Genomic DNA, 22,989 nt, shown 5'->3' on the forward strand with positions numbered 1-22,989 from the left:
AGCAACCACACTGTCTGAGACACCACATTTGCAGTCGGGATGGGGAAGCGATGGAAGCCACGTCACTTCATTTCCTATTTGAATGCCCCAAAATTCACTTCACCTTTGCATTCATATTGACCATCTGAAGATCAGACCATGTTCATGATATAGACATGGCCTCGTCTTTTCTACTTGCTTCCCTCAGAGAAATCATGTGCCTGGGAACAGAAGGTATAGGCCAGAAACTTGATAACCCAAGGGCCACTCTTGACAGATCTGGGTTCAGTCACGACTGTTGTATAAATAAAAAACTCATGCTGTTCTAATCTTGAAAGACACTAGATATTCATCTTTGCTCCAGTCAGTCACAAACCCCAAAAAGTTGTAACTGTGTCTTGGATGGTCTACAGATACTAATAAAAATCCACGAAAATGCTGGAAATATAGCATACGTGATAAGCCGCAACTGAGAAGGATGAAAACTTGGAGGGATCAAGGCATGTTCTGTAACAGATATGATGCTCACATTTCAAGCTATGAAGATACAATTCAGAGAGATGGACTCCTCTCCAGTCGGCTCATACTCACTGTGATGGTGGTGGTACCATCAACAACACTAGTTAATTTGTTGCTGAATGATTCAACAAATGGGTTCACCAAATACAGTAGGAAACTCTGAAAAGGAGGTATATCAATTCCTTAAGTAGCCCAGTTCAATCTCTGTGTGGGTTTTAAAGGCTGGTCTAGGACAAACATAGCAACGTTCTCGAGGCCCATGTCTCAATATTGCCACCTGCTGCTAAGTCCAGATTCAAACAACCGGCTCTCCAGAGCAATACAATGCTCACATTTTCTCTGCAAGGTATCAGCTGGGTTACCGAAGTCAGGAGACAAAGGCATTGGGGGATTTGTTCTCAGTGTGGACAGTTAGGGGATCATTACAGCTTACTGGATCTCAAAATTTGGAAATATACTGACCAATAGATTTTCTGCACATTTTGCTCTAAATATTGTATCCTCAGGGCCTGTCACAGAGAAGTTATTCAGTAAATATTCACTAAATACAGAAATGTCTATAGGTGGAGGAATTGTTGCTGTGGATTTACTACACTGCTTATTCAGTGACTTTGGTGGTGGTGTGGTGGTGGTGGAGTGTGTGTATGTGTGTGTGACAGTGGTGGTGATAGTGGTGTGTGTGTGTGTCTGTATGTATGTGATGGTGGTGGTGGTAGTGGTGGTGGTGTGTGTGTGTGATGGTAGTGGTACTCTGTGTGTGTGTGTGTGTGTGTGTGTGTGTGTGTACATGTATGTGTGTGATGTTGGTGGTGGTGTGGTGTTTGTGTATGTGATGGTAGTGGTGGTGTGGTATGTGTATGTGTGATGGTGGTAAGGTGGTGGTCATAGTGGTCATGGTGATGTGTGAAGGGTACGGGGTGCAGTGATGTGTAGGTGTGGTGATGGTGGTGTGTTGGTGAGGGTGGGGAGTGAGGGGTAGGGGTAGTAATGCTGGTAGTGTATAGGCACACATGTGAAGATGGATGTGTAGAGGTCAGAGAATGTCAGACTTCCCACTCTGTCCCACTCTGCCCCATTCCCCAAGAAAAGGTCTCTCAAGATACCCAGAGCCAAACAGTCAGCCACCAAGCTCCCATTATCCTGCTATCTCTGCCTTCCATGATGCTGAAGCTCCAGGCATGCACAGGACTATGCGCGGCTTCTTAGGAAAATCCTGGGATCTGGACTCCTTGCATTGGTGCAGCAGGTGCTCTTACCCTTCAGTCCTCACAAAGGACATTTTAAAGCCGCTATCTCACTCTTTAGTAAGCTGGCATTCACACATCCCAGTGGCTCATTTGCTCACCGCCCCAGCATGTTCTGCTTACTGGCATTTGACATAACATGAATAATTTCAGCCAATGAGTTTGTTTACTGAGATTCTAATTCACATCTCTGTGGGGAAAGAGCTCTCAGGCAGAGGCTTCTTTGTCCCTCACAGCACTAACAGGCACGCTTGCCTGTGTGCTCTCTCGCCCCTCTGTCTTGTATGCCAAGAATAAAGGACCTGACCTCTCTAACATGTCAACTTTCTCAGTGTAGGCTCTGCAGCTAGCAGCCTTCCCAATCAGAGGTTATATCACCCATGAGACCAAAAGCAGGCTTGCTTACTGCTTGCTATAGACCAGCAGATTCCCTGAGTGGAGAGTTCCTCTCCTCACCCCTTCCTCTGTGGACATCAGCCATATTGGAACTGGGACACACAGAGCTCATTTGCATGGTGTCACCCAGCTAGTTTGTTGCTGCTGGGTCATCAGTCAATGCTGACCCGTAACCTATGCATCTGCTGCCAGCATCCCTGGAAGGACAACCTCAGAGCCTGAAAGTCAGGGAAACCAAGTCCTCAGTGCTTGGCAGCATGACTTCACCTACAAACAGAAGTCCACACAGCAAGCAAACCCAGCATCCTCCAGACATGTCACAGGCAATTTTCAAAGGGAAAACATAGCACTTCTGAGATAAACAACTGATGATGTAAATTAGGCGCTACCCTTCTTGCTAGTACATACGGAAAGTCTAGCCTAGAGAATTATTTTAAAGACTTTTGATAATATAATTTTTAAAAACCAGCCCTCAAGAGATTTATTGATGAGTTTCCTGCCTATACACACACACACATATATATATATATATATATACATATATATATATATATATGCATGGAGAATCTAAAATATGAATCAGGAGGAAAAATATCACTTAAAAGTCATAAGAGGAGTTTAGTTCTTAGCTTACAGAGACTTACACTTTACAGTTTCATTATTTCTATTCCCTCAATAGCATAGAACATTCATGTGGATGCATAATTAACCATCCACTCTACAAACACTGCCATTGGCCACACCCCAGTTCCCAGATCCATCACCCTCCACATTGAGTTACTAGTTTTTAGTTTGGATATTATTTCCTTACATAAGAAAGACCTTTAAGCCTTTCTGAGTACCATCTGGTTACAAACTAGAGGACTGGTCAATGTCAGTCGACTTTATCAGTTGAACAGTAGCATGCCATGGCATCAAATGATGAGATGACACAGGGAACCTAGGAATCTACTCTTTCGGGTTGAGAGATGTGAGCGTTCTGTTTTACAGACCAGACTCGCATTATTGTATGAGATTCGGAAAGTATCTGCTCTTGACTTTTCCTCCCCTTTCTCCTTCTTGGCTTCCTGCTCCTCTCCTCCATCCACCCAGCTGCTCAATCTTTTACAAGTTCCCGCAGGGCCTGAGGATAAAGTCAGATGATAAACAGCCATGATAAGGCTGTAATGACCAAGTAATGACTGTAGAGAAGCCAAGACAATGAGAGAACAAGAGAGTGAGAAAAGGAGGGGAAACATCTGCGTTTGCAAGGCTGGGAGCTATGCAGCTTCTATTAGAAGCATTGTTTTATACAAACACACTCTGTTCTGCTTTTCCTTAGTGGCCAGTAAGAGTTGACCTGAAACAGCTAACTCATTCTGTAGATTAAAGGTGTGGTGGAGATTCTAAAACCTCTTACCTAAAAATTGGGCTGCTAAAGAGAAAAATAACGAGTAATTAGCATGTACTTAGTTCAATATCTCCAGCACTGTGCTGTATCTGTTTCCTGCGTGAAAACTGTAAAATCCCCCAAAAGTTCAATTAGCCAAGGAATCCTTCTTTAAGAGGTCTACTGTAACTCCATCCTCTCTGTCTTAGAATTTTACTACCCAGATTCTCCAAGGATTCCAGAGCATGCTTGGTGTGTGTAAGCCTCCAGGAGCTCCCCCTCTCCCCCATCCTCTGTTTTTATCCTGTCTACCTTTAAATTGCTGATATGTCACTGGTCAAGCAATTCCAATGCAGCATCTGGAGGTCTATGTGACAGTGTCAAAGGTCCAAAGCCCTTCAAATAACATCACCAGCCACACACACTGAACACCACCTGTGCACATAATCAACAGCAACGTATTGATCATGACTCTGAAGGCTGGAAAGCTGAAATCAGGAAGAAAGGAAGTTCTATTGTGATGAGGGCCATGTCCTGGGCTGCAGACTAACCTCTAGTGCTCTCATGTAGTGGGCAGAAGGCGAGGTAGAAATCCTATCACAAAGACTCCACTCTCTGACCTAAGAACTTCTGACTGACAAATCACAAACATTACCACCCCAGGAGCACCCGCTCCAACAGTGAAGGCAGGTAGCCAGTCAAGGAGACCCACTGATGGTCTGTGTCAGGGCTCCCTCTTGCCTTACTTAAAAATGTAAGACCAAGGCAGAATGTCTGATGTGAAGCAAGTTCTGACCTTAGGGCTGGCTTCATATGCAAATTATGTTCAAAGACATAATGTGCATGTATTTCTACCTAATAAATGAAAGAAAAGTGTTTTAAAGTGGATCAGGGATGTACCTCAGTTGGTAGAGTGCTGGGTGAACATGCACAAATTTCCAGTGTTATAGAAACAAGGTGTGGTAATGCATGCCTGCAGTCCTAGCACTCGGAAGGTGGACACAGAAAGGTCAGATCATTGGGAGTTGGAGGCTAGCCTGAACTACTCTTTAAAACAAACAACAAAAGGGCATATTGGCAACATTGCTAAGTTTTCTTTTTAACTGGATATATTTTATAATATTCCCTCATGTCTGTGAGAAACATTTTAAAGTAGAGAAGAGTGTTGATCACAGACAATCGTAGCTCTAAAATGAAACCTTTTAAAAGTTATTTTGTTGTTATTGCTTATGTCTTTTATATATATATAAGACAGGTCTCACTGTAAAACTGCCATGGAATAAGCAGACCAGGTTGGACCTCAAACCCACAGCTTCCTGAGTGCTAGGGTTCAAGACACCTGGCTTTGGAGTTATTTTAAAATTTTACTTGTTATACATCAAAACACAATCTCTTAGTTTTGAAGTGCTTCCCTCAGTTTGTTAGCTTTCCCAGAAAGTTAGACGTTGATGACATGCTATGGCCAGCTAACATAATAGGTCTCTTATTGGCTAGACTGAGTCCCTACGATTGTCATCTTGGCCTCACACTGACCTTGTTCGCACTGGTAAAAAAGTCATTTGCCATCGATAACCAGGCTTTCCTTTCCACCATGAGTCTTCCAAATTCTTCTTGAAGCCGATTCAGTTTCTGGTTAGAGAGCTGTAGATGTTCCTTTTCTGCCAAGTCCTTTGACAGTAGAATCCCCAAAGCCTGGCTTTTCAGCTTCTCTACGGCCGAATCCCATTCCTACAAGAGAACATTCTCTTTAGTGACTGCACACAGACTCTGACATGAGTTGAATGTTTGTGCCTCTGTCCCCCAAATCCAAATGTTGACATAGCATCCCCAAATGTGATGGTTCCAGGAGGTGGAGCTTTGGGAAGTCATTAGGTCAAAGGGTAGAAACTTTGTTCTAAAAATAGTATTTCTATAGCACTTTCTGCTATATGAGAACACAAGGGGAAGTTATTCTGCAACCCAGGAGAGAGCCCTCATCACAATGGAACCCTTGTCCCTTCCCAATCTCAGTCTTCAAACCTCCAGAATCTTCCAGAATCATGAGGGATGCACTAGTACTGTTTAAGTTTTCTTGTCTATGTTACTTCAAGTTATGGCAACTAAAACTAAGATACCTTCTTTGAAATCCCTGATAAGATTTGGGGGGACATATATCCAAAATCTGCCATTATATTTTCAATCATAAAGCCTAACAAACCATGTAAATGCTACATTGTGAATTTGAGTACCAATATACAGTCACAGCAGAAAGGGATACAGAAAACAGGCACCAGAAGAGAATGAGGGGTGGGGGAAGGGCAGAGTGACTGATGGATCACCCTATATGCAGGTCACATCCATTCCTGTTACCATTGCCTCTCGCTCCCATTACCTGTACCTCTAAAGAAACACATCGCTAACTCATTGTGTTCTATTTGTATTCATTCAAGTGTAAAAAGAGTATCTGCCCCACAATTCAGGTTCCTTGTCAGTGGAGCAAATATGTACAACAAAGGAAGAGAAATCGAATGTCTATGGCTATTGCTTTTGTGTTAGCCTAAACAGAGATTGAGATTCATTACTCATTGTAAAATAAATACCCGTCATCATGCAGTATTTTCTTCTTGGTCCTAGTTTTACATATTTATGCTTCACACTTGATGATGTATAAGCTTGTCAGAAAAAGAAGTAGCTTTCTACTTTATGTGGCAGGAGGAATAACAACGCAACCAATAAAGAGAGAAAAAATTACAAGTTGGAATAAACCAGTATTTCTGTTAATCTCTTGAGGAAGTTCAAGTTTCTTGAAATTGGAGTGTTGCCAGATTCAGCCTCATAAAGCCATCCTTACCTCTAAGATGGCTGCCCTGTTGGTGTGCTTTCTGACACCCATCTCAAATGACATCGAGTAAAGCACAAAGCAGTTTGTGAAGCACAAGAAATGTAACATCGGACTTCAAACATCTCAGCCTGGCTCTACCTGGCATGTCTGCTATGCAAGATGCCCTGTTATTCAATTACATTGGTTATATTGTGTGGTATAAAATAAGTCTAATTTTAGGGTCGTGTGTTATTACAGTTTCCATTACTCTCACACAACACAATGAATACTACATACATGCCACAATCTAGGATTGTAATAAGGATAAAAATGTAGCTTTATTCTTAGCAATATGTAAATTGATATTTCATACAACTTCCTACATTCTCTCATTATGAAATATATTAAGTATTCATATACAATATGGCAGTATTTTCAGTGAGAAGGAGTGGACTGTAAGCGTAGAAGCGTACATATTCTTTTGTAATGACCATGGAACCAGTTTTGGTATTTATTCAACAGAAAACTATTTTGACTGAGGGATATGAAAATAAGTAAGGTTAGTTAAGGAGTTAGCATTGGTGTGTGTGTGGGGGGGAGTGGGAAGAACCTGTCTTAAGTGTGGCTTATGACTATAATCTTCAAAACTCCTCAGCTTGGCTGTGTATTTTTGGTTATTGTTGTTGTTTGTTTAGCTTTGTTTTTATTCTAGTATTTGTGCAGGCTCAGAAAAGTATGTTCCACATGTTGACATAGCAAAAGGAGGCCCACAGAGGCTAGTTCATGGGTCTCTGTACCATGCTAACCTTTCAGGGAATTGATGTTTCAGATTCTAAATACTCCAAAATTCACACTGACCAGAAAAGCTGTGTTCATAGAGGCAGGCTTTGTACTACAAGCATTCTCAAGATTTTAACAAAGATCTTTGTGTCCCTACTTGAATAAAACTGTATTTCATGGTATTAGTGTCTAAAGCATGGTAAATAGCCCTCCTGCTTCAAAACCAGCAAAGACATGTTGAGAAAGAACAAGTGTTCTTGGAGTGGCAGTCTCTGGCACACCCTCACCGAGTATGGCCGCACTTTCTTCCAGACACCTCTATCTTGGCCTCTAACACTTAATATTTGATCTCCATCAATAAGATCAAAAGCGAATGAGATTTCACTTTTTCCCAGTTCTAAGCTAAGGGTAATGGGATGTTTCCCAAATATTATTGGGTAGCATGATAAACAGTATTAAGGGGGACAGGATTCTGTGTCTAGGTAGTTCTCAAAAGGCTGCTATGCTGGTGTGTGCCAAGTCCTTCCTGGAAGATAATGTCATTGGAAATATTTGGGTAAACATTCTTGACAAAAGAACCCTTTGTTTGCTAGTCATCTCAGGATCCCAATTGTCCAGGTAGAATAGTGTTAGGAAACATGCCTGTGGTTAAGAGTTCCCGAACTGCCTACTGGTTTGCCTGCTAACCCAACTTTTCCCTTTTCTCTTCTTCTTTTTTCTTTTCTTTACTTTACTTTTTTCTTATTTCTTTCCATTTTTTATGTATGCATGTGTGATGTGCTATGCATGTGAATGTATTGGTATCTTTTAGCATGCATGGATACACATATGTGGGCACAACGACTGTGGGTGTATGTGGAGACCTGTGCCTAAGGAGGATTATTTTCAATCAGTCTTCTACTTTACTCATTGAGATAGGGTGTATTAATCAAACCCAGAGCTCACTGATTACAATGGCTGTTGCTAACGAGTCTCTTCTCTGGGTCTACTCTCTGCACCTCTTAGGCTGCAATTACAGGCCACTTATGTGCAGTTCTGGGGCTCTAAATTCCAGCCCTGCTGCTTGCTTGAAATGCACTTTAGCCACAGAACCATCTCTTCAGCCCTCTTCTTTCTTCGAACACTTAACGACCCACTTGATCCATCTCAAGTCTTTGTGCCGTTATTTCTGCAACCTGCTAGGATCTTGAACTAATTAATCTTGAACTAAGGTGAAGAGATACTTAAATGAATGAAGATGCAGACTAAAACAGGTTAATTTTTTGTAATTGGCATTGACTAGAACATTCTCCATTTATTAGCAAGGAGAAACCCTTCATAAATGCAGACGTTGGAGATTGCTTAGCATGCTGGGTGTAAGGAAAATGCAGACAAAATCAGAATACGGCGAAAAGGTTCATAGCCATTGTTCATGGCTTTAGGACAGTGTACAAACTTCCAACAAAGGGTTAACCACTGCCTTGCCTTTATTCGGTAGCACTGAGCTAATCCCTTTTCATGTATCATCTCATTTAATCTTCACCTACCCACCTACCCACCTACCCCTAAGCTGTTATCCACATTCTAACCACAGTGTAATTAGAACTCGTGAGGTTATACACTTGCCAAGTTTCTCAGCACCAGTAAGAAAAGGAGTGAGAATGTACTCCTGGGATGGTACCCATGGTCAGGCTGAGGCTGCTCACCTGAGCGTGGGTATCTGAGTCAGGGTACCACCCTCGTCCCAGCTCTCCACAGAGGATGATACAGCATTTTTCTTATCATCTCAAAAGAATTTACCATATTCGTTGAGAGATCTGCTGTGGTTAGACTTCCACAGGGCCCTGAAGAGGCCTCCGTGGTAATAAAAGGATTTCACAGGACAAATGCTGTATCTATATCTAGTATAGATATAATCTATCTATCTACATAAATATAATAAAAAATTACTGCCCAAACAGTAATTTTGCTTTACTGTTTCCCCCTCCAACACACACACACACCCTGTCACTTGCTATTTTGAATCTTGCTAGAAAGAGTGGGCCCTGACCTTCTGGAGAAACTCAAAAGAACCAGGTTCAGCTGCTTATCGGTTTTCATTCTTAATTACATTCTTACACAAACTCTGTGGGCATTAAACGAAGCTGGGCACATTTGCTATTCTATTCAATCTTCTCTGAAAATTGGCTCTGTTTTCTCTGGGCAATCTGCAGGCACTTTCTACTTAGCTTCTATACCATGGCAATGATGGATTTCCCCAGGCATTTTTCTGAGGGGACACTTTAACTGTTTTATTTATTTATTTATTTATTTATTTATAAGATAGAACTTTCTAGAGTCATCTGAATCCATCACAGTTTAAAAAATATATATAGCTGCCAACCTTGCCAAGGCTGGAGGAATGCAATGGAGAAACCCTGAATTCTCTTTCGCTGAGCCATTCCCGTTGTCTCCTACGTGTTAAACTTCTTACAGGGTTTTAGTCACTATGCAATAAAACATTTCCCGTGTGCGCCCCCACCAGCAGAAGCCAAGGTCTGCCATTTCCCTGGCTTTCCAATCAGACAGACGCACGTGCATATCCCTGACCCAATGAAGCCGAGTGACAGTATATCAGGGTGTCTCTCTGGGTCATTCCATACTTGCATTTATCACTCACAGTTAGTAACCCTTTTAAATTGGACCACTCAGTATCCCATTTGCCGTGGAAACTGTGCTTTCTCTGGGTTCCCTTGATGGAAAGGGTACTTTAAAAGGGGATTAGTGTGGCTAGGCAAGAAGGGGAGGGGGAAAGATTGCTTTTCTTTTCTTTCTTTTACTTTTGTTATAGTCCTAGGCTAGATCTTCAAATGAAGTTATAGATTGCCATTAAGTAGATTGAAAAAGTAAAATACGTCCATGAGTCCAATTTGAAAAGCAAAAGAAGTAACAAGTGCAACATGATTAGTAAGCCTTTCTTCACACAAAACTTCCCCACAGAGGGGAAGGTCTAATAAATAATGCAACACCTTCCCCCGCACTTTCATCCGGTGCTTGATATGGGAATGTGATTGTGAGGTGAGGGGAGACGGACACATTGCAAAAGGGAACGCCTGTGTAAGAGCCTGAGAATGACTGGCTGTGGCGATCACTGTCAAAACCATATGGGGCAGAAGCACAAGTTGAGTTCACGGATCGCTCCCAAAGCTCAGCCGAGTCCAAGGCCATCTTACTGCGCGCAGCGCCATTTCCTGTTCGATCCCAAATCTATGACCGATTTGGTTCTGCATCAGGAGGATTAACTCATTGACAGAAGATCAGAATTTTACATGATTGCATTAGAGATGGTACAAACAAACCTGGCAATTTTAATCAGAGAACATTTGAAAGTCGACTTTGAGCAGGCGTGGTTTTTTTCGGAAAGAAATGTTTATGCTTTTAGAAGAATGGCAGCCAGCAGGCAGAAAGCGCGAGTTCTGATGATGTCCAGTTGGACAGTAACTACTCTACAGTTTCCCCCTCATCGTGCTCCCTTCCAGGCATTTCCAGGCTGACCCATACAGTTGTAGGGTCATCCTAGCGAAAAAGGAGTCCCTCACGCTCCAATCGTGCAGAGTGCAGTGCCTAGAGGCCATGTGAACTATGCCCTTCTGTGCACTTTCCTACAAAAGCATGGTCCACTTACAGAAAGAACTATGTCTCACCTATGCCTGAAAGAAATGTTCAACTTACCCTTTCAGTAGAGAACTCTGGAAATGAGCAGGAGGTGGGCATTTCCTCCACCACCACCCCCCCAAAAAAAAACAAACTTTTTTTATTCCAAACTTGCTAAATAGCCCCAGCAAAACTTTTGCTTTTGAGTTCTCTTTCCTAGCAAATCAATGGTGGCGGCAACACTTGGTGGGTGCTCCCGTTTCTGGAGCGATTTGTGTTAATTCAAAGACTCATCAGCTGTGCTTCACATTCTCGAATTTGAAGTGCTCCCAAAAATTGGTTTATCATAATAATTATTCATAACTAACCTGCTGGGACTGATATGCTATAATAGACAGATACCCCCAAATCAATTTCTGAATATGAATTAGACTGTTCTCTCATTTCAAGAACAAAACAAGCAAACCTTCTGTCCCCCGTCCCCACAAAAATTCCCGGCTTGCAAGTTTTTTGTTTTTTGGTTTTTTCACTCTCCAGTGTTTAGCCCCTGAGTGGAGCCCATAGTCCAGCGGTGCAGGACAGGTGCTTGTGGCCTGCACTGAAGTAAATGGCTATGTGACACTATAAATTTTGAAAGCAAATTGTAAAAACAATAAGGCAGGTGATAAATAAATCTCCAGAAGAGAGTTCTAGTGAATCCGCTTGTTTGCCCTTAGTTTTAGGGTTTAAATCATGGGAGGAATTGGGGTGGGGCAGGACAAGATTTATGTTTTCTGAGAACCACCACCCTTTCTCCAGTGGCTCATCTTTTGCCGTATTCTTTATATTTTTTTTTTGCCCCCTTCAAATATTTTTTTCCTAACTGCTTACGACTTTACTCAGACTGGTGTTTCTATTTTCAATCAAAATTAATTAAAGCCTGACTGGCCAAAATATTTTTTATTGAACATAATTTATCTACAATCATATCAGCCCATGGGCTAGTGAAGTAGATTTGTTAATGGCCTGCAGGGCTTGCTGGAGGATCTGCTGGGCACATCTTGAGTGTCCAAGAACAAACCAACCATAGAAGAAATAATGAGCTTGTGATTTCAACCTCATATAGGAATCCCCCTTCTTAAAATAAATTAATAGAAGGTAGGATTCTTGTGTTTTGCCCATAATGATCAACAGATTAAAAACTAATAACAATGGTTGTAAATCCATTCATATCTGCTGGGAAAGTTTTAAGAACATATTTTAGGTCCATCTCATATCCACTCAATCATAATTCTTTTTCTCTGTTTGTTTTCTTTTTGTTTTTCGAGACAGAGTTTCTCTGTGTAGCCCTGGCTGTCCTGGAACTCACTCTGTAGACCAGGCTGGCCTCGAACTCAGAAATCTGCCTGCCTCTGCCTCCCAAGTGCTGGGATTAAAGGTGTGCACCACCACCGCCCGGCATCAATCATAATTTTAATTGGTATGGTGGAAATTTTTTATTTTTAAAACTGCTGAAGTTTTATTTGAAGTCAAAGAGAAACAATAATGCTTCTAACCAGTCAAATGTTAAGGCTCTCGATGTGGGATATTCAACATGAACAACTGGCTGAGAAGTCTTCACAATCTTACTGATAAACGGATGTTGGATTGTATAATCATGGTAGTTTTAGTGTTAAAATTCAGCAAACTTGACTCTTAAAATTATGCTACTGCCTCATGAATTATAAACCTAAACTATAGATTGTATTTTATAAATCCAGTAAGATTTGAAATGGGTTATGGAAGACACAATGGCAAGTAAACTCCTTGTCTTTATTCTTGATGAGTGGCTCATATCGAAATCCATCATAAATTTAAAATATCTCTGATGACTTGATGCGCCAGGGTGGGGGGATGTGTGTGTGTGTGTGTGTGTGTGTGTGTGATAATTCTGATATAATGTTAGCCATCATTCATGTGCCAATTCTAGAAATGATCCAAGCATCATCCTTCCCATTTCACTCCTCCCAAAATAGAACGGACTGCTTTCCTATGTACCCGACCTGTAGGAAACTCACACATCATATTCGATTTCATTCTTTCTTCACATCATTGTCTTAGAAAAAGGAGCCATGGATTTAATAAGAAAATGGAAAAAAAACAATTTTTTAAAGTTTTTTCTTTCCTAAACTTTTCTGAATACCTATATAGTTATTTTAAACTTTTCCTGTAAAACCTTTGTATGTAGAATATTTATATTTTCTCTCTTCATTATAGGAACAAGTCCTTGCCTCTAATGGTATGAAAGACATTATCCACCTTCAAACAAAATGTAGTCAAGACTAGGGTTTCCTCCATGAATCTCTCCTTCTGGAGGATCTGATGCAGCTTTTGACTCAGTAGAACCATAGCCCTCTGACTCTATGTTCAATCATCTGTGGAGGGGTGGCAAATGACACTGGGATAGAAGAGACATTGTACAACTCTCACACTGAGTAGGGAACAAATCGAAACATATCCTTCAGCATCTCCTAGAGATAGCTGACTAATAAAAAAGGGATTGTTGTGAGCTCATGTGGGAACCAAGCAAATGTTTAAAGGAGAGGACTGTCCTTCTGATTAGAGAATCTGAGATGGCCTCTCACGGGTCTTTGAACATGGGCAGGAGTTCTAGCTTGGAGGTGGTACTGGATAGAAGGCAGGGGATGATACTTGTAGAAGAAACAGCCCTGGCCAGAGCACAGTGTTAAGGCATGGTGGAATAAGAGGGTCTGGATCATAAGAGAAAAGCAGCTGACCCAGAGCAAGACTCTCACAGCATCTTCTATGGCCAGAGATGTCTAAGATGAGGCTTCAAATCAACAGGTGACAGTGCTCAAGGCAAATGAGGACTGTAAGAGGCAGGAAGTAAACATGACTGAGAAATGAGGGAGGGGTTAAGAATGAAGAATCAGGGCTGGAGAAATGGCTTAACAGTTAAGAGCACTGGCTGTTCTAGGGACCTGGGTTTGATTCCCAGTACCCACGTGGTACCTCATAGCTATCTATGACTCTAGTCCCAGAGGATAAAACACCTTATCCTAGCCTCCCTGAGGAGCCAGGCTCACATGTGATACACAGACACACATAGAGGCAAAACACCCATGCACAAGATAAAATGAATTATGTAAATAAAACATTAGTGGATCCAATCAAAAGAGCTATGCCAGTTGTTTCAGAATCTTCCAGAATAGCATGGAGTTTGTGAGACAGCAGCTCTGGATGAGGCTGAGAAATAAGGGATGGACTTCAAGAGCAAAGTACATCAAGGGGACTTGAGGCTGGGAAACGGGGACTCACCAATTGCACATTACAGTAACACAGAAGGTCATAGAAGTTTGGGACTTAACCATGTTAAGCACTGAGAAAATGCCTTTGTAGGCAGCCACTTAAAGGGTAGTTTATTCCACTGTTACTGTATGGTTATGTATCATTTAAAAAGGAACTACAAGAAGCCATGCCTTGTGGGAGTTTCCACTTAATGAATGACCAATGATAAGGAATCGGGAGGAAGAGGAGGCAAAAAAGAAACCCAAAACCCAAGAGCAATCAAATCTTGTGTAGGCATTTAAACAGAATGAGCTGGGGGCTCCAGGGCTGATGGCTCCGGCCTAGCAATTCCAGACCCCAGTGTTCTGAGTTTCAGCATACTTCCGAGTGAGTTTTAAAATGGAAGTCTGCCTTGGAAATTAAAAGGATGTGGCTCACTGAGCTTGAAACTAACCCCAAGTAAAAGCAAGAACTGGGTTACAGAGAAGAAATTAAAAAAAAAAAACCCAACTCATTGTTTTATGGATTTTCCCAAGGCTCACTGGCAAACTCAATACTATTTATACAGATTTGTGACTGTTAGTGATGGAATTGTTTCTAATTTATGTTCTGTGAAAAATGACATCTGCTTATAATTGGGAGGTTCATTTAAAAATCAGGCAAGTAAAACGAATCACTCACTGAGATGAAGACAGAGGGACTGGGATGTGCAGATGCAGGTGTCTTAAGGTTTGGGGAGTGCAGCTAATTTTGCCTTGAGACAGTTCAGATTTGATTTTCAATGCAGACAACGCTGTGCAAAAGAAACAGATTCTACTCCCTTTCATAGGGTTTTCTTCCCAGTCATCAGATATGACGGTGTGGATTGATTTAAGGAAGGAATCTGTTTTTATCATAACTTCACAAATGTTGTAATCTTCAGTGAAGGACATCAGGGAATAACTAGGGATTCAACATTGCAATGCTGAGTTTCTTCGTATAAATTAATATATGCAGGCACGAGAAGAAAGCATTCCTCATGCTTGTGAAATACTGGGAAAATATTTGGATAACCTGGAAACTGGTTATTTGAATTCCGGATATTTCCCCACACCTCCTGAAGCACCGAAGAAATATACAAGTAGTTCCTTTCTACTGAATGTTCCATTTCTGTGACCCTTACAGGAGATTATAACACAGTTTCACTCATGAAACACATTATGGTCATGCTTTTCCCCTCCCCCAACTCCTTCCAGCTCATCCCCACTTCTTACCCCTACCTTTTTAAAGGAATAATCAGAAATGTTGAATGCTTATCTTTGGATCTTCAATCACCTGTGTAAAGGGTTCACAGGGACCAGAAATAAGCAGCAAAAAGAAACCAATTTCCAACCATGGACAATCTTGTCCATAACCTCAGGGACTAGGGATCTATTTAGATTCATAGTATCATGGCTTGGTGGGTAAGAGCACATGTTGCTCTTGCAGAGGACCTGGGTTTAGTTCCCGGCACCCACATGGTGGCTCACAATCATTTATAACTCCAGTTCCAGGAGATCTGATGCCCTCTTCTGATCTTTGCAGCTACCAGCCATGCCATACACAAGGTGCATGCAGGCAAATACTCATAATAAACATATGTATCAATCTAAGACAGATATAAATTTACACCTGGTATGTTCTAACAATGGCTACAGTTCATGCTGTCTTTGAGAACTCTACAACTTACATTGTCTTTGATTCCACTGGTTTGGTTTTGTTGTTGTTGTGGTTTTGTTGTTTGTTTGTTTTTCTTTAGATCTTTGACTCCAAAATGTGGTTCAAAGATCAACATCCGCAGCACTCATAGGAGTTTGCTCCAAATGCAGACAGTGCTGCAACTACATCCTAAGCCTGATAGATCAAATTCTCTTGTAGTTTGAGAACCTTTGGTCTACAGATCTCTGCAAAAGCAATCTTCTTTGTTCCAAGTAGACAGATGAGCACACCAAAGACTGTAAAGGAGGTTTGTGCATGATATGATCTTACAAACAGAAAATCCAGTAGAATTTTCAAACCTTCCCAAAGCTAATACACTGCCACTCCCAAATCCACTGCATTTCTAAAGAGCAGCAATGACAAATCTGGGAACTAGAAGGGCAATTCTATTATTATAACAGAAGAAAGAATAAAATAGCCAGGGATAAATTTAATGGAAAAGTATAAGACTAGTACACTGAAATGTACTTATCATTGTTGAAAGAGGGGAGAGATGCAGTAAAAGCATAAATAAATGAAAATGTAATATTGGGAAGATGGCAATACTTGGGACTGGAGAGATGGCTCAGTAATCAAGAGCGCTGGATGCTTTTCCAGCAGATGTGGGTTTGATTCCCAGCCCCTGCACAGTGACAAATGATCCATCTGTAACTCCAGTTCCAGGGGATCCCATGCCCTCTTCTTTCCTCTGTGGGCACTGCATGGATGTCTGCTTAAGACATCCATGCAGACAAACACCCAGGCACATAACATAAAAAAATTTAAAAAAAAAATGAAGACAGTAATACTCCTCCAAATATCTAGATACTAAGTAATTCATGCCAGACTCCTCAGGGAGTTACAGGAAGAAATGGAAGGCTGATCAAATGTTCACATGAAGCTGCAGGGTACCTGGAAGAGCCAAAACGGCCTTTAAAAACATGGAAATAGAAACAAACTAAGAGACCTAACACTTCAAAATTTTACTTTTTCTTTCAAATTAAAGTGATGTGGCACATCAGTGTACGAACATATAAAACAGTGGAATAGGGACAAGAATCCAGAGAGAAGCCCTAACATCTGCAGTCACTGATAGAAGCGCCAAGGTCAGTTCATCAGGAAAACTGTGTTACTCGGTTCGTGCACTGCAGGGACTCTAGACAACCCCATGAGAAAGAATGGAGTCAATCCCTGCCTCACGCCATATACCAGAATCTACGCCATACAGAGTAATGACCTAAATACAAAAGCTAAAGCTATAAACATCCTTCAGAGAAACACAAGAATAATTTTTGTGACCTTGGATTTAGCAGACATAGCGTGCACACACACACACACAAACAAACAAATCAAAACAAAACAAAACAACAAACCCATAAGCCGCAGCATTTAAAAAAATTGGACTTTATAAAAATTAAAAGCTTTTGCTCAAAGAAAGGGTGCTATGGTCAGAGGGGTTATACAGAAATTTCCTCAAAGACAATAGACAACAACCACATGAAAAGGCCACAAAGTCATTAGCTACAAGGGAACTGCAAGAAGTCTCCATCAATTAGCTCTCCACACACAGGATGATGAAACAAAACAAAAAGTGGCAAGTGTTGGGGGACACTGGGTAACTGGACCCCTTGAGTATAAAATAATCTATATGGAAAACAATGAGGTGACACCCAACTGAGTTAAACAGAAACAGCATATAACAGCAATTCTACATAGGTACATACATACATACATAATATATACCTGTGTATGCACATGGTCTTTACATGCTTTCTCAGAAGCAACCTGTACAAACACACACCCTCCCACATTTTGCTACAGTAGTGTTCACATTCACCAGCTTCACGGTTAAGGCCAGCTTGCGTGAGTCATCTGCTGGTCTGGTTTTCCAAGTCATTGAAAAAGTATTTTCCAGTTGTGGTTGACTTCACAAACTAGCTCTGTGATCTTGGCCCCAAATTCCTATAAATAATGTCATTTGAATATCTTGTGAAAAGGGCCAGTGCTGTGGTCCCACAGAAACTTTATTCAAAGTGCAATTGGTGAGTACCTTGTTCCCAGCCTAAAAGTTTTTCTATTATGAGATAAGAAAGTAAAGTAGAATTTCCTGCAAGTTTATTTGAATAATTTGCATGCATAATTGCCACCTATACAGCCAGTATAAGTGCCTCTTTATAATCTCTTTCTCATTCTGTCTTTGTAATTGAACAATACCGTTTTATTTTATGAAAAAAATATACAAAACTAATCATAGGAAATTAACACCATAAAAAATAAAAAAATAAAGAAAATGAACACCATATATAGTATGTGGATATGTATATATTTCTTCCTATTGGAAACAAGTATAAGACTTAAAGGTAAAATTCAACACCTTTGTGTATTTCTGGTGCCATCTCAGGCTCAAAAAACAAACAAACAAACAACAGAATACCTGGACCCAATTGTATTCTCTTTTTGTAAAAGTGGGACAGTAATTGCTGCCTACTTGTCTGCTTGGTTTAAGGATTAAATGTGTTCATATGCAACCATGTTTATCAAAGTGCTTGGTATGTGGATTCTTAATGGCAGTAAAATAAATAAAAGGATTATAAAATTTACCCTTAGTGACATTTAGTAAGCTTACAATGTTGTGTGTCACAGATAATTTCCATAGCCCCCCAAAGACAAATCAGGCTCATTAAACAGTCAATATGCCCTCCTCCGCCACCCCCACCTACACTGATTTGTTTCTGTCTCTACGGGTTTCCTTCTTCTGTATGTATTACATAAATGAACCTTACATAAACTGACCTTTTATGTTTGGCTTCTTCCAGGTCTGTTCTTACTGTGGTGTAATACTTCATTCCCTTTAGGGCTGAGAAATATTTTATTATATGGATATACTACTCTATTTTATCTATATATCTAAGTTACTTCTACCCCTTTGTCTGCTACAGTGAGCATTCATGTACATAACTTTATATGAACATCCATTTTCAGTTCTCTTCCATATGTATGTATATATGTATATACATGTACAACCATATATATGTATATACATATAAATATGTATAAGAATATATGTATATATATGTATATATATATATATATATACACACACACACACAACTATACATAATATAATCAATATACACTCATCTGTAAGAACCATGAGAATGTGGGCATGCATGAAAAAAACCTTTAAATCTCCTGTAAATTTTAGCATGAGTATAAGTCTTTTTTTTCTTTTTCTTTTCTTTTTTTTTAGATTTATTTCATTTATATGAGTACACTGTAGCTGTCTTCAGACACACCAGAAGAGGGCATCAGATCCCATTACAGATGGTTGTGAACCACCATGTGTGGTTACTGAGAATTGAACTCTGGACCTCTGGAAGAGCAGTCAGTGGTCTTAACCACTGAGCCATCTCTCCAGCCTGAGTATACATCTTTATGGGGGAAGGGTTACACACAGGCTCTGTGTCTAGGTTTGATGGGAAATATGGAAGAGACACTTACACTGCATGGCTATAAGTCTCCCTAGAAGATGCAGATTAATAACCTCCATCGCCAAAGAGCCTAGGACCTGCCTCTAAAGTCACTTCTGTTCTCACCGCACTGTATTTTCAGCCTCCCTTCTCGTCTGCTGATGCTGACCGCCTGCAGTGCAATCTCCAGTAGAGTCGGTTCCCTTGTATGGAGGGTATCTCATTGCCCATTGGCTCTTAAACTCTGATGCTTACTCGCAGGTGTAAGATGTGAACAGGTAGGAAGATGAGGCTTATTAACCATTAAAGGGGAAAAGGTGTGTTTGGGGGGAAGTTCTTGGGTGTGCATGGCTTTTCTAAAGAAACAAAACAACAAACAAAAAAAACCAAAAAAACTGGACCATAGCCAAAACCTTGTTTGTCTTATGTGGAATGACAAGCTTGCTGATGCCAGATCTTTGATTTTTTTTTAAGGTCTTATTTATTTTTATTTTATTTAGATGGGTGTATGAGTATTTTGTCTGAATGTATGCAAGTATTTCACATAAATGCAATGTAAGAAGATGCCACTGGATCCCCTGGAACTAGAGTTATCAACAGTTCTAAGTTGCCAAGTGGCTGCTGGGAACAGGACCCTAGTCCTCTGCAAGAGTAGCAGGTGTTCTTAACCCCTGAGCCACCTCTGCAGCCCCTGAGACCTTTAAAGCTTTAGAAGAGCCTGAACTCTGTTGTTGTTGTTGCTGCTGCAGCTGCTGTTCTAGTTGTTGCTGTTATGTATTTTTTTTTAATTTAAAAACTCTAATATTTTAAGCTTGACAGTAAGTTGTTGCTATTTATATTTTTTAAGCCTTATGTACCCAAACAAGTACACAGATTCTCTGGCACTGAGATCCAGATGTCAACAATCTTCCAGCATTTCTCACGACTCTGTGAGTAGCCAGCACTGAGAAGCCTGGGCCTCAACACCCCGCACATCATCAACTGCAAAGGGCCAAACTGAATGGAGGGTTGAAACCATGGGAGCCCAGATTGGAATATGTAACTGATTCTGGCCTCAAACGCTGCAGTTAAGCCTTGGGACGTCAAGTTGACTTATGGTGACATCCAAGGAGGATTTAAAAATCATCTGCATTTGCTATTCCCTTTTCAGTTATACACATGAATAGAAAATTTTACACTAAGGAAAGATGGCATAGCTAGCTGAAACAATGAGTCATCTTTCAAGGTTCTGCTCAACTATTTCAACACACCCTGAACCCTAACGAGAGCTGTGGATGTTACTCCAGATCTTGATTTGAATGTATTCCAGCAAGAAACAATGGAGACATTTTTGCAATTTATTTAGAAAAGACTCGCTGGGTTGTCTCACTGTGGGGACCCGGTAAACCTGATTACTTATGTGAGTTTCAGTAATGGCCCCCCACGTGATGCCTTATTTCTGATCAATTCTCTTTGAAAGTTCCTCTCCACATGTCCACACGCAAACGTGAGTCCAGAATGCAGTGTGCTACATCCTATTTGGGACATATAAAGATTGAATCCTTTCTCAAAGGAATGAGATTATTGAAAACCATCTGATAGTCTGGCAGAAGGATGGAAAAGCAAACCACATTTTGGAAGTACTACTTACCACTTCAGGTAAGTGCTTGTGCGAGTATTTTCTCCAAAATTTTTAAGTTTCCTCTTTCCAGGTGCTTATGGAAATGAGACGTGGAGAAGCAGTGTGTTCCCAATGTTCTGGATGATATAGCAGGAACTTAAACCCCGTTTTGTTGTAGTATTTTGGGTTTGGTATTTGATGTACATAGATACAACCCAACACACCACATAGTACATAGCCCCTGAACACAGGCTAGTCAGGGGTTAGGGGGAGGAAGAATTAGATCAGAACTAGGGACATTCTGCTTCATGGGTCTTCTTTTATATACTGCCTTTAAAAATGTATGATCATCCAAGTGGCTGAGGAAAATCTCCAAGTGGCCAAGGTCCCCAAGCTCACCCAGTACGGTGTACAGAGCTGCTCTGTAGTCAGCTGACTGGAGTGATCTCTCTGGCCCTGTGCTTTGAAGGGCACATGCCTGGCTACATGCACTGACATCACCAAGCTGGCATTCTCAATAACTTGTTCAGACAAGCCTTTATAGTTTCATTTTGCTCTGGGTATCACAGATTGGGGAGCTGGCCCCCTCTGTAGGACCAGCAATTTGGGTAAGGCATTAGGGGGCATGAAGTAGCTAGTAAGCGTTGTGGTTCCTTCAACTGGGAGCCCTAGAAAGGTTGAGTCCACTGAGATTCAATCTTCCAACCATGTCATAGCCATTGCCACGTAAAACCGGAGTGACTGTGGTTACATGAAGTCTCTGGTGAGATCAGGACTCATAGGCTAGAGATTATGAGACCTTCACCTGAGACCCCAGCCCTGGAATCCTGATAGCTTTCCCAGGCTGTATGTCATTCTTCCCCGGCTGGGGATTGAGCTAGGCATGTAAAAGGACATAGGAAGTCGAAGGTTGACTGGGATTGGGACTCCAGAGAGGAAGCTTTCATGAAAGTGCATCGCCCAGGCTGGGCTGCACTTCTCAGTGATGCTCCTATAAATAACGCACACCCGTGATTCTGTAAGACATCCTAGTAAGCTCACTGATCACCAAGATGGACTTGGATTGGATGGTATGTGTCTCCCCAGGAAGCATCAGGGGTGTGTGCCTGTCTGGAATAGAGTAATGTGGACTTCCAAACAATAGATATCCTGGGGAGAACTTTTTGAGTCGAAGGTACTGAAAGGTGCTATGCAGGCTGCTGAGTTGGGTGGGAGTCTTACCAAGCTGTGAGTCCTGTGAACTGTAATAATGACACATGTACTAAGATATGCCCATGGGTGCGATACTAATATGAATATTCTTTCTAGTTGGATTTAAGGCCAACTTTGTAAGAGGTCATATGCCCAGTCTTGTGAATTTGGCCAAGAGCCCAGGGTTGGGGAGTATAGAGAATCTCTTATAGATATGACCTGTCAATAAAAACGCCTATGGTCAATTAGTGGCTACTGGGAATAAGAGGAGAGACACTGGTAGGAATAGAGAGGATTCTGGGAAATAATGAGAGGCCCAAGAGGTTCACCCAGGAACAGAGAGATCAGATGAATGGGAATTGTGCAGAGATAACCAGCCAGATAGATGAACTCAGAAAAGGATACAGAGGAGACTCGTCCTGGCACATGACTCTGAGAGATAACACACCATGTGGAAGACAGACTAGTTTGAATGGGTTAAATAAGTTAAGAGCTAGTTGTGGAATGAGCCAAAGCTTATGGCCTAGGCCTCTTTTCATTAATAAAATAAAGGAACAAGTTCCTTCCGGTCCACTGCAGCACCGGGTTTCCTGGCCCAGGGAGTCTCCGGACACCCGCAAGGACCCACACAGGATCCCCCACAGGATCCTAAGACCTCTGGTGAGTGGAACACAGCGCCTGCTCCATCCAATCCAATCGCACCATCCAATCCAAGACTGCATTAATTAAAGAAGCAGATAACCCGGCCTGATCAGAGGCACAAGTCCCTTCCAGTTCACTCCAGCAGCAGGGTTCCTTGTGTACGGAGTTTCTGGACACCCCCAAGGTCCTCACAGGACCCTCCATGGGATTTTAAGACCTCTGGTGAGTGGAACACAACTTCTGCCAGGAGGCAGGTTCAAACACCAGATATCTGGGCACCTTCCCTGCAAGAGGAGAGCTTGCCTGCAGAGAAACTCTGACCACTGAAACTAAGGATAGAGCTAATCCCCCAGGTCTGCTGATAGAGGCTAACATAATCACCTGAGGAACAAGCTCTAACCAGA

General features: G+C 41.4%; 1 protein-coding gene across 1 annotated transcript in view; it reads right to left on the minus strand.

The window, feature by feature from the left end:
- The window catches only part of Ccdc141 (coiled-coil domain containing 141), a 164,163-nt gene that overhangs the window by 77,342 nt on the left and 63,832 nt on the right, over window positions 1–22,989 (minus strand). Inside the window, exon 8 of the mRNA XM_029474525.1 lies at window positions 5,041–5,235. Coding sequence (XP_029330385.1) covers window positions 5,041–5,235 — 195 coding nt within the window. The remainder of the gene's footprint in view (window positions 1–5,040; window positions 5,236–22,989) is intronic.

Source organism: Mus caroli, chromosome 2 (genome assembly GCF_900094665.2).
Source record: "Mus caroli chromosome 2, CAROLI_EIJ_v1.1, whole genome shotgun sequence".
NCBI classification, from domain to species: Eukaryota; Metazoa; Chordata; class Mammalia; order Rodentia; family Muridae; genus Mus; species Mus caroli.